Here is a 16,462-nt window from a genome sequence, read left to right as displayed (position 1 = left end):
CACCTCTTGAAGTCCTTTTCACAAACTTTTCACAGCCTTTTCTCGACAGTCATTCCACTGAATGGTCAAGGATAAGTTTCACGGCCCACCGTAAAATAAAGCGTGACAAACACTGTAAAGCTCACCAGCATTTTTACGGACATTTTCACGACCAATCTACGGGGCATTGTTACAGGAGTGCTTCTTCGAGAAGTTAATAATTAGAAGAAAAAAAATGTAACAGAAATTACACCCTACTGTTATTTGGATAGATTCCTGTTTTTATTTTGTCGACATTAATAATATTATAATAATTTTCACTGGATGTTTAGTGATTTTTCCATTTTATAATAAATGTCTTTATCCGTGAATTGAGTATGCTTTAAATATTTGCCACTGAATCCTACTCGCAATCAACAAACATTCAAATCAATTATTCGATATGTTTTACAGTTTTTGGAATTAAGATATAATTCATGGAAGCCATAGACTTGTTGGCAATTTACACATGGCCTGGGTCGTGATATTCGAATTTTATCCTGAGCGTTAGTAAGGAATAAAAAAAAAACGATTATTACGGCCCAGGCTATGTGTAAATTTAGAACAAATCTATGGCTTCCATGAATTATTTCGATTCTAATAGGACAAATACGGTCATTAAAAAAATGAATCAAGGGTGGGTTTGTTGTGTGTGTGGCTGTTCTTTTTTACTTCCTGTTAAATAAAGCTCAAACATTCTTATAAATTCGCCGCTTGCGTGATTTATTTCGTGAATTACCGCTAAAAAAAAAATCTGTTTTTAAATTCTTTTAAATCTCAAACCCAGCATTAGCCATTTTTAATCTACATGTTTTTCTTGAAGCTACCGTCGAATCCAAAGTTGTTGTTTCGTAACTAAGGAGCCGCCATGTTGACTTGCTAAAATCAGTAAATATGCGAATAGTGCAATAGAATAGAAAATAAAACAAAACCTACCTCAAAAATTTATTTCAGTACAATATTATACGAATTTCGATGGTTCACGTAACGGAAAAGCTTCAACTCTAGTGTTTTTTTTTTTCATTTGTATGACGTCATGTTTTGAAATGACTTTAATTCGCCAAAAAATATTAGTAGACTTTCGTGGAATTTTTATCTTATTTTGATTTGGTTGATTTTCTCCGAGCCGTCTTGTGCATTAATTCTTTTTATTATGCAATTGAATAAGAATAAAAGTTTTTAAAACAATAAATTCGGCAAAGCGATTCCAAATACATGTGGATTTACGTTCGAGGTACATTGTAACATCAATTATTATGTGTATCTCTGAGTCTGCGCTAATGTCAAAAAGAAGATGTGGTATGATTGCCAATGAGACAACTATCCACAAAAGACCGAAATGACACAGACATTAACAACTATAGATATATCTAGAATTTTTTCACGGTGTTGTTTACAAAGCGATAGAAGCACGTCATATTAGAATGAACAAATAATACTAATGACTTTCATATATTGGCATTACAAAAGTTTACCTTCACAACGTTAAAACTCCTTTAAAACAAAACGTTTCTTGGGATGAAAGGCAAATAGACAGCTATAAAATTTGGCATCTACCACTCACAACCAAACCCCTTTCAACAATTCTCAGAGAGAAAAAAAATTCAAGAACACATAAATGGCTATCGAGTCTGAATCCATTTAAATGTACCTGTATCTATAATACAAATCCAATGTCTTCTGCTGCATGTATTCGTTTTCTGACGGTCGAAAAAAGTATCGCGCCACTATTTGATTGACATATTGATAGGTAAAGATTTATTGGTCAGCTTTTAACTTTTGACATGTGTCATAGACCATTAATGTTAAAAATTATAGAAAGCATACATTATTCGTAAAAGACGTGCTATATATATCACTTATTTTCAGTTCACGAAGGAGGAGTTGAACTATGCAAAAATGGGGATGATTTTGCTGAATATTTTAATTGATGTTTTATATGATCTATTGAAACAAGATAAAACATTCCTTCGTCCTAGGAGTGATTGTGATATAACATATTTGTACAAAGAGCACAGAAGAATTAATAAACATGAACCAAGTATTGGATGGGGAGGCTCATGGCTAGATATTCTGTCAACAAACATTACTATTGGAGATGATATTGAGCGCATACGAAATATAAGAAATGAACTGCAACATTGCAAGACATTTATGCTCGATGATAAACGCTTTAACGATCTATATAACATAATAGAAGAACTGCTAAAACGGTTTGATATTCATAATAAACCAACTAGGCTGTATACAGATCAACTTAACGAAATCGTTGCCAAATCTATTTCTGCAGAGGAAGTGAAAGCTGTTGAAAACGAATATCGGGTAAGTTGTCTTTTATTGGTCAGATTACTATGATACTGACGTATTTCTTCCTGTTTTCCAATGTTTGCTTAAATCGCGAAGTTTTGAACTAAACACAAAACAATACGTTTGTTTTATCGGTTAGTTTTTCACTTACAGGTTTGTTCTTTTGACATTATCTGACTATCTTTTATGTGAGAGAAATTGAAAAACAAAACAAAGATCAAATTTGTGTGAATAATGAGTTCCTTTAAACATTTTTTCTAATTAGATATTTCATCTAAAGGAGTAGGTCCAGTAAGACCCCTTTTTGGCCCCAAAATATAGCAGGTATACAAAATTTGTAAAATGCAAACATTTAGTTATTTATTGGAAAGTAGAATGGTTCTGCTACATAAATATGGTCTGTTTTTGACAATACAATCCACATTTATCGGGTACAATATCGTCACAATTTTAGCATTTTAGTTAAATTTTGACGTTTTACCTCTTAAATGAAAGTGGCCGCGTTTGTGTTCATTCTTAACATTGAAATGTAAGTTGTATTTGATGATAATACATAACATGTATAAATATTGAGGATGAACACGGATGCGGCCACTTTCATTTTTGACTAACACCATCTGAAAAGTGACATTTTTTGGCATATTTGATAGATTTGTCATATTTCAGCTTAAATCGGAGCGGGTTTTTTTTCCAGTTAAATCAGTTAAATTTTTCATATACACTAATTGAACCAACTGAAATAGACACTGAAGTGTTTAAAAAGTGTCCACAATCTTTCTTCAGATGAACCTGAAATTTGAGGCCAAATTCGGCCCTTACTGGACCTCCTCCTTTCATGACAAAAATAGATGTTATAATAACACATTAAGCAGATGGATAATTAACCACCTCGAACAAAAGTAATCATGATAACTTAAGTCATACCAAGATAGTTATCTGTTTTGTCAGTGGATTTTTGTAGACGAGAATATGTTTTATACGAACTAAACAATAGACGGATGCATAGGTAGTGTAAATAACTCAAAATCTATTGATGAAAAATATAAAAAAAGAAGATGTGGTATGATTACCAATGAGACAACTCTCCACAAGAGACATAGAAAACAACAACTATAGTTCACCGTACAGCCTTTAATAACTAGCAAAGCCTATATCGAATATAGTCAATATAGTTTAGTATATTTTGAAGTGCAAATAGAGTTAAATAAACTATGTTAAATTAATAATGATTGGCCCATGAAAAGGTCACAAAATAAATGTATACGTACTAAATTATAATCCTGGTACCTTTGATAACTATTGACAGTTACATTCTACTGTATACGAAAGCCTAGATAAATGTACGGAGTTCTGTCTTATCTTTAATGGAAACAAAGAAAGTATTGAAATCGGTGACCGATGTGTCGTTTATCTTAATTTACAAAATTAACTAAAAGATACAAAAATTACACCTGTTTTGTTGTTCTGTGGCTTGCATGTTGTGTCAACTATTGTATTGTTATGAGTGTGTCTCTGTGGTATGTAATGTTGTGTGTGTTTGTGATGTATTTCCGTCGTGTAGTGTTGATATTTAACGATATATTTGATCATATAAGTTGAAAGTTTGGCTAGCCACGAAATCAGGTACAACCCACTCTTCTTAAAATATTCTGTACTAATGTTGTTATCAAAAAGAACTTTTCTATGTATGTTGTCGTTTGGTAATGTTGCACTGTAGTGTTTCTGTTGTTCTGTGGTTTTCCTCTTATTCATAGTTGATGTATTTCCCCCGGTTCAGGCTCGCAACCCTCATTTGTTTTGGTTGGGGTTTTTTTTCGAATGAATTTTGAACAGCGGTTTATTACTGTTGCCTTTATTTGTCGATATCATTTTCCATCCTGAAATTTTGTATTTGCGCCAGACACGAGTTTCATCTACATAAAACTCATCAGCGACGAAGTTTAAAAAGTCAAATAAAGTACGAAGTTGAAAAGCACAGTGGATCAAATATTTCAAAACATTTTGCAAAATACAGCTAAATGTTATCAACTTTCTTTTAAGTACCATGATGATTTTCATTTTGTTTTTCAGAAAAGACTATTGAAGTTGATATTGAACACCTAGTAAATGTCACACCACAATAGAGAAGGCAACTGTGACATTATGGACAGGTTTTATATTACGACCGTAATGCCAGCTATATAATATAATTATTTGTTTAATTGCATGCCACAAAACCAGGTTCAACACACATTTTTTTCTTTAAAAATGTCGTGTACCAAGTCAGGAAAATGGCCATTGTTATATTATAGTTTGTTTCTGTGTGTGTTTCATTTTAACGTTGTGTTTCTGTTGTGTTGTTTGTTTCCGCTTATATTTGAGTGTGAATTCGCATTCTAATGCAACAGCGTTTGTAATGTTCATTTTGATTGGATAACGTCACTTTCTTACATGGCATCAATTGACAATTGATGCTATGTGACGTATGCGCAAGCGCAGACGGCATATGACAGATTTTAAATACATGTTTTAAAAGAGGGACGAAAGATACCAAAGGGACAGTCAAACTCATAAATCTAAAACAAACTGACAACGCCATGGCTAAAAATGAAAAAAAGACAAACAGAAAAACAATAGTACACATGACACAACATAGAAAACTAAAGAATAAACAACACGAACCCTACCAAAAACTAGGGGTGATCTCAGGTGCTCCGGAAGGGTAGGCAGATCCTGCTCCACATGTGGCACCCGTCATGTTGCTTATGTGATTACAAATCCGGTAAATAGTCTAATTCGGTAGGTCACATTCATGAAAGGGAAGGGGATTGTAGTTACGACGTAAGGAACATATCCGATATCATTTGTGAAACGGTTATTCCATAACGGTCAACCAACTCGTGATGGCGTCCGTAAAAATTACGAAGGGATGATTTCAACTTTACCATTTGGAACTCTTGGTTTAATAGCTTCCTTGTGAGCAGTAACCCTCTATCAAGAAAATCATGATAGGAAATGCAAGCACGGGAATATCGTATCAATTGGGAGATATATACCCCGTATGCAGGTCCTGTTGGAATGTTGCTACTTAGAAATGGAAAATTTACAATTGAAAAGCTGAAATCATCTCTTTTGTCGTAAAGTTTTGTTTTCAACCGACCCTCATTGTCAATTTCTAGATGTAAGTCAAGATATGAAGCCGACTTAACTGTATCTGTAGTATCCTTTATCTCCAATTCAATGGGATAGATGCGTTCCACATAGTCATCAAATTTTGAATTGTTTAGTGAAAGAACGTCATCTATATAGCGGAAAGTAGAGTTAAAGGATATTGCTAACTTCTTATCTTTCTTCCTAAGAAGTTCCTGCATGAAGTCAGCCTCATAATAATAAAGAAACAAGTCGGCAAGTAGAGGGGCACAGTTTGTTCCCATTAGGATGCCGACAGTCTGTTGAAAAACACGTCCTCCGAACGTTACAAATATGTTGTCAATCAAGAAATCAAGCATCTTGATAATATCGGTTTCGGAGAATTTTTTGTTTGAATCAGAGTGATTCTTTACAAAGTATGATTTATCTCTCCCTAAAACAAGATACTTGTATCTACGTTGGCCATTCTTTTTGATGAAGCAAAGTAATACCAACTCTTTCAATTTGTCTTTTAGTTTGGAATGTGGAATACTTGTGTACAGAGTAGAAAAGTCAAATGTTTTAATACTGTTACAAGATGAAAAAGAGTTAGATTGTATGTACTCTTTTAAAAAGATCTTTGGAATTTTTAAGTATCCACATCTGATTCACGCCACCTCTAGAATAGGCAGTTTCACAATAACTTTGAAGCCCGTCTTTGATTGCTGATAAAATAGATGTTAATAATTTAGAAAGAGGTTTCGTGGAGCACTTGGAAGACCCAGCAATATACCGTTGTTTGTAAGGACACTTATGTAGTTTATGTATCCAATACAGTGATGGAAGATCCAGTTCTTCATCTTTGGTTGAAATACCAAAGGCACAAAGAACAGACCTATGATTATCCAGGATTTCTTCTTTGATAAGTGTCGTGAGGGTATATGTTTAGTTTCCAAGTGAATTGTCTATACCTAATTCGTTTATCAAGCAATTAATGTAGTGACTTTTACAGACAAAAACGATGTTATTTTGGGGCTTTGTCTGCGGGGACAACAACATATTTATCATGGAGGTCGGATAAGTGTTTAGCAACATTTGGGTCTTTAAAGATTGACGTAGCATGGGCATTGATGGACCCATTCAGTTTCTTAATTCTGATTTGTATTAACGACCTCACTGCCATAATCCATTCGGATAGAGTGTCTACGTCTTCCTTTTCACGTTCAGCCCATTGCCTGGCATAATCCTCGACTGAGTCCATCAAAATTTTAAAGTTGGATTTCCAATTGATGGATTTAGGCTCACGATATTTCGGACCTTTCGACAACACATTTCGTAGAGAAGTGTTATTAACAATGTTAAGGTCACCGGTAATAACGTGGCCAGCAGGATTATATGTGAATTGGGAACTAGCAATCAGGAGGTTTAGACTTGAAGTCGTCAATATCGATATTCTGCAAAACGCGTTTGTAATTGAAAATTTTAGTTGCAATAGGTTTGGTATAGATATAAGAAATTATTGGTACAGACTGGTCTTTGAAATAAGGAGGTATTTTCGATTGAACTAATTTATGATGAAGGATATTGCCTAGGTTGACGCCATCGAGACCTTTGTTGGCAAAGGAAAGATTTAGAAAAGATCTTTTCACTTTTTCATCATTTCCAATGCGAACTGGCTTGAAAAGTCTGTGACTTGCAATATCCGAAATTATAGCTTGAAGTTTGTATTGGTTTGAATGAGGGTTTGTAACAGTGGATTCCAAACATAAATTGAACAGAGAATGAAGTTTCGAAAGGGGTAATGAATAAAGTTTCGTGCGCATGTGATGAATACCTAACGGCTTTTGTGTGAATGACAGCAAGTCATTAATAGAGACATCATGCAGAGAAGGTGATGTATAATGACGATGACCATGACTGCGTCTACGTCGAGGAGTCGAGTTGAAAATATTCATCACATTCACCGAGTTACACGAAGGACTAGATAGAATACCTATACCATCAATTTTGTCATTGCAGCCATACGGTGTTGCAGTTCCCAATTGTCTAATCCAGTAGTCTTCTCTTTGTCTACGAAGAGTCGTTGAAAGATTAGGATTGTTAGAGCTATGGTATATCTTTTCGATAATGCGAACTGTCATAGAAACGATGGAATGATCGGGCTGATTGAAATGCTGGTATAGAATGTCGTTAGCATTGATGTTAATGTCTGATCTATGACCGCACATACGTTTGTTTAGCCTTCCTTTCGCTTCACCGACGCATACCAATCCGCAAAGGTTGCACTCTAATCCGTAGACGACATTTATCGATTTACAATTCAGATCATCGTAACTTCTGATAAAATATGAATTCTTGGTCAAATTGCTAGTGAATTCAGCATCTGTAATTAAAATAGCACAAGTTTTGCAGCCTTTGGTCTCACACTTTGAAATGCGACAGTGTTGTACTGTGTCATCAAAAACCAAAATGTCTTTAAGGAGAACTGAACATGGCTGTATATGTGTAATATTGCTATTGTCACTAGGACGATGATCTGAATGAGTCGTGTTTGAGATATTTGTCATGTCTGGTGATGAGGGGACTCCTGCCAAATCAGACGACACCGTGTCCATGGTGTTGTCTGTTTCGGACCTTTTTATACTGGTCGACGTCCGAGCCAGTTTCCTGTTTGATCTTCGTAAGTTCATGCAATTGTAGTTTTGCTACTGGGCGGATGATGTCCTTGGGGACAAAATGTCCACCAGCAGAGACATCGACCCAGTGGTAATAAAAGAGGGACGAAAGATACCAAAGGGACAGTCAAACTCATAAATCTAAAACAAACTGACAACGCCATGGCTAAAAATGAAAAAAAGACAAACAGAAAAACAATAGTACACATGACACAACATAAAAAACTAAAGAATAAACAACGTTGTTTTCTGTCAGTTTCATTAGAATGTAAACTTAATTTGCGACCATCAAATCCCCAATTGATGCCGTCGGAGTTTAAAATATAATACAGTTATCTCCTAATTGCTATAAGACGTGTCACGGTTCTTTACTATCCCAAGTTCATGTATTTAGTTTTGATGTTATATTTGTTATTCTCATCGGATTTTGTCTAATGCTTAGTTCGTTTCTGCGTGTGTTACATTTTAATGTTGTGTTTATTTTGTGTCGTTGTTCTCCTCTTATATTTAATGCTTTTCCCTCAGTTTTAGTTTGTAACCCGGATTTGGTTTTTTTTTCTATCAATTTATGAGTTTCGAACAGCGGTATACTACTGTTGCTTTTATTTACAGAATTGCAGAATGCAAATCTTATAACTCATAGATGATCATTTTCATATACTTGACTGAAATAATTAAATAAATCTGTCTTACCCCGAAAAGGCCAGGCACTAGGCAACACATAGAAGAGATGAGTCTAATGCATGCCAATAAGGTAAACCACATGCGTAACTGTTCCTCAATAGATTTTTGCTAAAATCAATTGTTCGATTTGATGTATACCGATTTTAGTTAACGCAAAATCTGTTTTGGGTCCATTATTATTCGTTGGATACCAAATTTCGCTGGTTTCATGGGAACAGGTTAGCCACAAATTCAAAGGTTCAATGAATTATAAATTTTCCATATGCCTCGTTTGTGGAGATTCTCAAAACCACAAAATCAAATAATCACGAAGATTTCCATTATCCACGAAAATTGATAACCAAGAAAAGAAATGAATCCAAAGTATATTTTAACAAACAATGAAATTACTGCATGTGACAAAAAATATTTGAGCATTTCTAAGAATTGATACAATATCAGCCGAAACCAGTACTGCAAAATACATGTTACAGCTATGTCCTTGTTAACAATTTTTACAGCAACTTTATTACAATATAAACTTTCAATACAAACTTCCATTAAAAAAAATTAGCGAAAATACTGAATTTGTTGAATAATATTAATCAGTTATAAGTATTGAGACAATATCAGCCCTACTGCAAAATGAACATAACGAAAATGGAATCGTCAGCAATTTGTACAGCAGTTATAAAACAATATTAACCTTCATAATTAAGCTGTATTCTAATAAATTAAATTTCGGGGCAGATAGATCTTGACCTGATGAACAATTTAACACCTTGTCACATTTGCTCTAAACGCTTTGGTTTTTGAGTTATAAGCCAAAAACTGCATTTTACCCCTATGTTCTATTTTTAGCCATGGCGGCCATCTTGGTTGGTTGACCGGGTCACCGGACGCATTTTTTAAACTAGATACCCCAAAGATGATTGTGGATAAGTTTGGATTAATTTGGCCTACTAGTTTCAGAGGAGAAGATTTTTGTAAAAGATTACTAAAGGTTTACGAAAAATGGTTAAAAATTGACTATAAAGGGCAATAACTCCTAAAGGGGTCAACTGACCATTTCGGTCATGTTGACTTATTTGTAAATCTTACTTTGATGAACATAATGGTTGTTTATAGTTTATCTCTATCTATAATAATATACAAGATAATAACCAAAAACAGCAAAATTTCCTCAAAATTACCAATTCAGGGGCAGCAACCCAACAACAGGTTGTCAGATTCATCTGAAAATTTCAGGGTAGATATATCTTGACCTAATAAACAATTTTACATATGTCAAATTTGCTCTAAATGCTTTGGTTTTTAAGTTATAAGCCAAAAACTGCATTTTATCCCTATGTTCTATTTTTAGCCATGGCGGCCATTTTGGTTGGTTGGCCGGGTCACCGGACGCATTTTTTAAACTAGATACCCCAATGATGATTGTGGCCAAGTTTGGTTTAATTTGGCCCAGTTTCAGAGGAGAAGATTTTTGTAAAAGATTACTAACATTTACGAACTAGAGACTCTTAAGAGCCTGTGTCGCTCACCTTGGTCTATGTGAATACTGAACAAAGGACACAGATGGATTCAAGACAAAATTGTGGTTTGGTGATGGTGATGTGTTTGTAGATCTTACTTTACTGAACATTCTTGCTGCTTACAATTATCTCTATCTATAATGAAGTTGACCCAGTAGTTACAGTGGAAAATGTTAGTAAAATTTTGTGAAAATTGTTAAAAAAAATGACTATATAAAGGGCAATAACTCCTTAGGGGTCAATTGACCATTTTGGTCATGTTGACTTCTTTTTAGGTCTTACTTTGTTGTACATTATTGCTGTTTACAGTTTATCTCTATTTATAATAATATTCAAGATAATAACCAAAAACAGCAAACTTTCCTTAAAATTACTAATTCAGGGGCAGCAACCCAACAACAGGTTGTCTGATTCATTTGAAAATTTCAGGGAAGATAGATCTTGACCTGATAATTTTTTTACCCATGTCAGATTTGCTCTTAATGCTTTGGTTTTTGAGTTATAAGCCAAAAACTGCATTTTACCCCTATGTTCTATTTTTAGGCGTGGCGGCCATCTTGGTTAGTTGGCCGGGTCACCGGACACATTTGTTAAACTAGATACCCCAATGATGATTGTGGCCAAGTCTGGATTAATTTGGCCCAGTAGTTTCAGAAGGGAAGATTTTTGTAAAAGATTACTAAGATTTACGAAAAATGGTTAAAAATTGACTATAAAGGGCAATAACTCCTAAATTGGTCAACTGACCATTTTGGTCATGTTGACTTATTTTTAAATCTTACTTTGCTGAACATTATTGTTGTTTACAGTTTATCTCTATCTATAATAATATTCAAGATAATAACCAAAAACAGTAAAATTTTCTTAAAATTACCAATTCAGGGGCAGCAACCCAACAACAAGTTGTCCGATTCATCTGAAAATTTCAGGGCAGATAAATTTTGACCTGATGAACAATTTTACCTTGTCAGATTTGCTCTAAATGCTTTGGTTTTTGAGTTATAAGCCAAAAACTGCATTTTACCCCCATGTTCTATTTTTAGCCATGGCGGCCATCTTGGTTGGTTGACCGGGTCACCGGACGCATTTTTTAAACTAGATACCCCAATGATGATTGTAGACATGTTTGGTTTAATTTGGCCCAGTAGTTTCAGAGGAGAAGATTTTTCTAAAAGATGACCAAGATTTACGAAAAATGGTTAAAAATTGACTATAAAGGGCAATAACTCCTAAATTGGTCAACTGACCATTTCGGTCTTCCTGACTTATTTGTAAATCTTACTTTGTTGAACATTATTGCTGTTTACAGTTTATCTTTATCTATAATAATATTCAAGATAATAACTAAAAATTGCAAAATGTCCTTAAAATTACATATTCAGGGGCAGCAACCCAATAACGGGTTGTCTGATTCATCTGAAAATTTCAGGGCAGATAGATATTGACCTGATAAACAATTTTACCCCTGTCAGATTTGCTCTAAATGCTTTTGTTTTTGAGTTATAAGCCAAAAACTGTAGCCATGGCGGCCATCTTGGTTGGTAGGCGGAGTCACGCCACACATTTTTTAAACTAGATACCCCAATGATGATTGTGGCCAAGTTTGGTTTAATTTGGCCCAGCAGTTTCAGAGGAGAAGATTTTTGTAAAAGTTAACAACGACGGACGACGGACGACGGACGACGACGACGGACGCCGGACGCAAAGTGATGGGAAAAGCTCACTTGGCACTTCGGGCCAGGTGAGCTCATAAATAAATGTTTGTTTGATTTAAACAACATATTTTTTCATGACCTATTCCAATTGTTTAGATGTCCAAGTTAGGTTTCATCATTATTTTTGTCTTTCTCAGCCCTTTTCTGACATCGAAAGTATACCAGTGATTGCTGTCTGCTGATTCCTCCTCTTTGTAAATTCCGTTGAGATTAGAAAGGGTGCAGGATGCGTACCACCACCCTCCCTTCTTTCGAATAGCACAATTAGTATTGTGATATTCAATATCGTTGTCTTTATCTCGTGTGGTAAATTTCATACCGTTCATCGGCCAACTCACTAGATCTGTCATCGAATCACCTGTAAAGTGAAATGGAATGACTAAAGAAATATGAACACTTAAACGAGTTGGATGGAGAGTTGTCTCATAAGCACTCATACCATATCTTCTTATATATACTAATGGAAATTTTCAAACTTAAAATTTGCTACTGCAAGGATCTGTACGTAGTCCCCTATGTCTTCTATCTTACAGCCATATATAAAATTAGTACTTAAGTAGGCAATGTATGCTAATTGCAGGGATAGAAAATATCGCTAATGTGGAAAAACATTTCGTATTTATGGTAGAAAGTATAAACAACAAAAATACTGATCTCCGAGGAATTTCAAAACGGTAAGTCCCCAATCAAATGGCAAAATCAAAAGCTTAAACACGTCAAACGAATGGACAAAAAACAGTCACATTCCTGACTCAGAACAGGCACCCTCTCATGTTGAAAATTGTGGACCAAACCTGGTTTCACAACTAGCTCAATCTCTCACGGGTACGACAGTCGAACTAAATTCAGTGATATTGACAACGATGCGTGAACAAAACAGACAGACATAATAGGTAAAATTGTAAATCCCAAGGAGGGCTGTGTATATATACAGCAGTCAACATTGTGTTGTAATATTAATCACTAAAAAAAGAAAATATGTAACAAAGAAGCACAAAATTGCATTTAGACCAAGCAAATTAGCGAATTATATAGTACCTGCTGTTCCATGATAGTCAGAAATGCTCAATAGGTAGTTTGTACCCTCGTCACCAACGTTAAATTTGTCGTAGATAGCATAGGCTGTATTTCCGGAATAATCTTCAAAGTCAAAGCGGACTTTGTAAAGTCCTTGATCAGTAATATAGTGAAGATTATCATTTCCTGAAGTTACAAAACTTTTTTTAGTCATCCTTGAAAGCAAATACTGCGGATTCATTTATTTTCGTTGGATGTTAATATTCGTTGAACCACGAATTGGAATTTTCAACGAAATACAAGTTTTCTAAAAGAACTTTGCAAAAAGTACGAATTTTAATATCCATGAATATGCAAGTTTTTCTCAACCCACGAAAATGTTGTACACACAAAAATAAATGAATCCACAGTAACAAAGATAAATGAAGACTTTCTTATTTGAATGTGTTATGCAAGGATTTTATCGCGTCCTGTTCGTGCAAGGGCAATTTTTTTAACCACTTTATATGTTTCTCTTTATTATTTGTTGTTTTTCTGTATATCACTAATTTGTCAATTACTGTTATCTGAAAGGCATATATTTAAATCATTGCTTAAATTGTTACAAATTTACAGCTCAATTGATTTTTTGTTTTTTAACGCCAATTTTAAGCACAGCATTTAGACTTTTTCGTGGTGGCCAGTATTGATTGGTGGAGGAAGCCGAAGTGCCCGGAGAAAACCACTGACCTTCGATAGGTAAACTGACAATCCTTGTCAATTAAGATTGAAGTCGAATGCACCCGAATCAAGTGTTGGCTAGTGAGTACAGTAGTAACTACTTAGATCACTCGGCCACCGAGGTCCCCAAATTTACAGATATTGTTGGTTGAACTTTATAACTTACTGTTTTAGTTTGTTATGAATAATAAAAAAATGTGTATGACTCAGCAACCAAACAACTGTACAAAAATGATATTAAGAAGCATTCAACAATACACAGGAGTCTTTGTTGAAATGAAATATCATTGATAAGGTCATAATTATAAATTAACTGTTTACAAATCTTTAAATATTTCGAAATACTAAGGATGTTCCACCCTATGAATGAACTACATGAGCTGTTTTGGCAAAAATATTTCGGGATTTCGGGTCCTTAATGCTCTTCAAATTTGAGCTTTATTTCTTCCTATTAACCTTTTTTATTCGAGCGTCTTTTGTGGATCAAAACGCGCGACCGGCGTACACAATTTTAATACCTGTATCTATGATGAGTTTCTTTACAGTGTGGCAGGGATTAAATGGCAAAATTCCATAAAAGGTGAAAATAATCTTTTCAGAAAAAATGGAAAATTAGCTATCAACATCAAATCTTTTAATATACAAATAAATATCAGTACTCTAATATATCTTTCAGTCTCTCTCTGAAATTCTATCAAAAACTTGAAAACAATAGTTATTAAAGGTACCAGGACTATAATTTAGTACGCCTGACGCGCGTTTCGTCTACATAAGACTCATCAGTAACGCTCATATCAAAATATTTATAAAGCCAAACAAGAACAAAGTTGAAGAGCATTTCAAATCCAAAATTCCAAAAAGTTGTGCCAAATACGCCTAAGGTAATCTATACCTGGGATAAGAAAATCCTTAGTTTTTCGAAAAATTCAAAGTTTAGTGGCATCGACCCAGTGGTGTAAATAGTTATCAAAAGTACCAGGATAATAACGACATTTCGTCTCCAATTGTTAATTTGTGAACGGTGAAGTATCTTCTTACGATTTGTAAATTTCAAAGATCTCTCGCGTACTGATTTTTAGATTTTAATGAGCGTTACCGATGAATAATTGGTGAATTATTAAGGCAAGAAATTTGGCTACAATGATTAACTTAAAACATTTACCGAAATATTTTATAGATATAAATATTTGGTTTGGAATTTTCACTCTAGCTGTAGATGCCTTATAATTGCCCATGAGACAACTGTATATCCACCGAATTTCAATGAAGTGGAGTTTAACAATAATTATAGTCAACCGTACGGCCTTCAGCAATGAAAATAAATCATACTTTATAGGCGATAACATAACAAAAAGGAGTACAATTTGAATAAGACTTGCTCAATTAGCTAGATAACAGAAACCAAATTGTCATAAATATTTTCGTTAGTTTATAGTTTCAGTGTATTTAATTCTTGAAGATTTTGGTTTTGTGGATAAATCAGCTATTTCATAACTCCCGTGAACATATAATTATATCTACCCAGCCAATGTTCTCCTATAATGTCACCAAATCCAGATTTGTAATTACTCCAAATCCTGTCAAAACTTACTGTACCATTAAACCGTCTTTGAATAACCTACAACGAAAATATGATTTAAATAATAAAATTGAGAATGGAATGTGTCAAAGAAACAACAACCCGACTATAGAACAGACAACAGCAGAATATCCCCAATAGGTCTTCAATGCAACGAGAAACTGCCGCACACGGAGGCGTTCTTCAGCTGGCCCCTAAACAAATATCTATACTATACACTATAGTACAGTGATGATGGACGCCATACTAAACTCCGAATTATACACACACACAAAAATTGAAAATGATACAAGACTAACAAAGGCCAGAGTCTCCTGACTTGGGACAGGCGCAAAAATGCAGCGGGGTTTAAATGTTTTTGAGATCTCAACCCTATATCTATGATGAGTTTATTTACAACCACTGGGTCGATGTCACTGTTGGTGGAGTTTTAATTCCCCGAGGGTATCACCAGCCCAGTAGTCATCACTTATGTGCTTACATGAATTGTATATTGATATGGTCATATTTATAAATTAACTGTTTACAAAACTTTTGATTTTTTTTAAATACTTAGGCTTTTTTAGAATAACAAGTGGACAAATTCATCTAAGGTTAACTTTGCCTGGTGATTTTTTTTACAATTTCAAAATTTATAAACGGAAATTTTAGAAAGGTTTGTTCTTAATTAATCATGTCAGAACCACTGTAATGACTATTGAGCTGATGATACACGACATACGAGGACACCTTACAGGTGATCAATATACTAGGGAAATTCTTCAGCCGTTTGTTGTCTCCATTTTAACAACCATCCACTAGCGGCAAAAATATAAATAGGCTATGGAACTTTTTCAAGAAATTTTTAAAAATTTAAATTGCGGAAAAAGGTTGACTCTGACTTTTACCTATATTTGCATTGGTATTATTTGGGTTTCAAATCAAAAGATATCTAGAATCTGCTTAAATTTTGGTAAATGACATTTCATGACCTATTTGAATCTTATATGAAAAGAAAAATGGGTGTTATGGCACAAAATAGTTTACCCTGTAATGTAGGAAATAAACCAAGGAGTCGGAAATTCTGACAAAAATTCCAAAACCTCACCTAAAAGTAATAATCTAAAAAAAAAAAAAAAAAAATACATG

The 16,462-nt window shown here is 34.3% G+C and overlaps 1 protein-coding gene across 1 annotated transcript in view; it reads right to left on the bottom strand.

The window, feature by feature from the left end:
- Positions 1–13,045: 13,045 nt before the first annotated feature.
- Positions 13,046–16,462, bottom strand: part of LOC143058162 (fibrinogen-like protein A) — a 37,986-nt gene continuing 34,569 nt past the window's right edge. Inside the window, exon 3 of the mRNA XM_076231625.1 lies at positions 13,046–13,221. Within this exon, the coding sequence (XP_076087740.1) occupies positions 13,046–13,221 (176 nt within the window). The remainder of the gene's footprint in view (positions 13,222–16,462) is intronic.

The sequence above is a fragment of the Mytilus galloprovincialis genome, chromosome 14 (assembly GCF_965363235.1).
Source record: "Mytilus galloprovincialis chromosome 14, xbMytGall1.hap1.1, whole genome shotgun sequence".
Taxonomy (NCBI): domain Eukaryota; kingdom Metazoa; phylum Mollusca; class Bivalvia; order Mytilida; family Mytilidae; genus Mytilus; species Mytilus galloprovincialis.
This window is presented reverse-complemented; position numbering and strand designations above follow the sequence as displayed.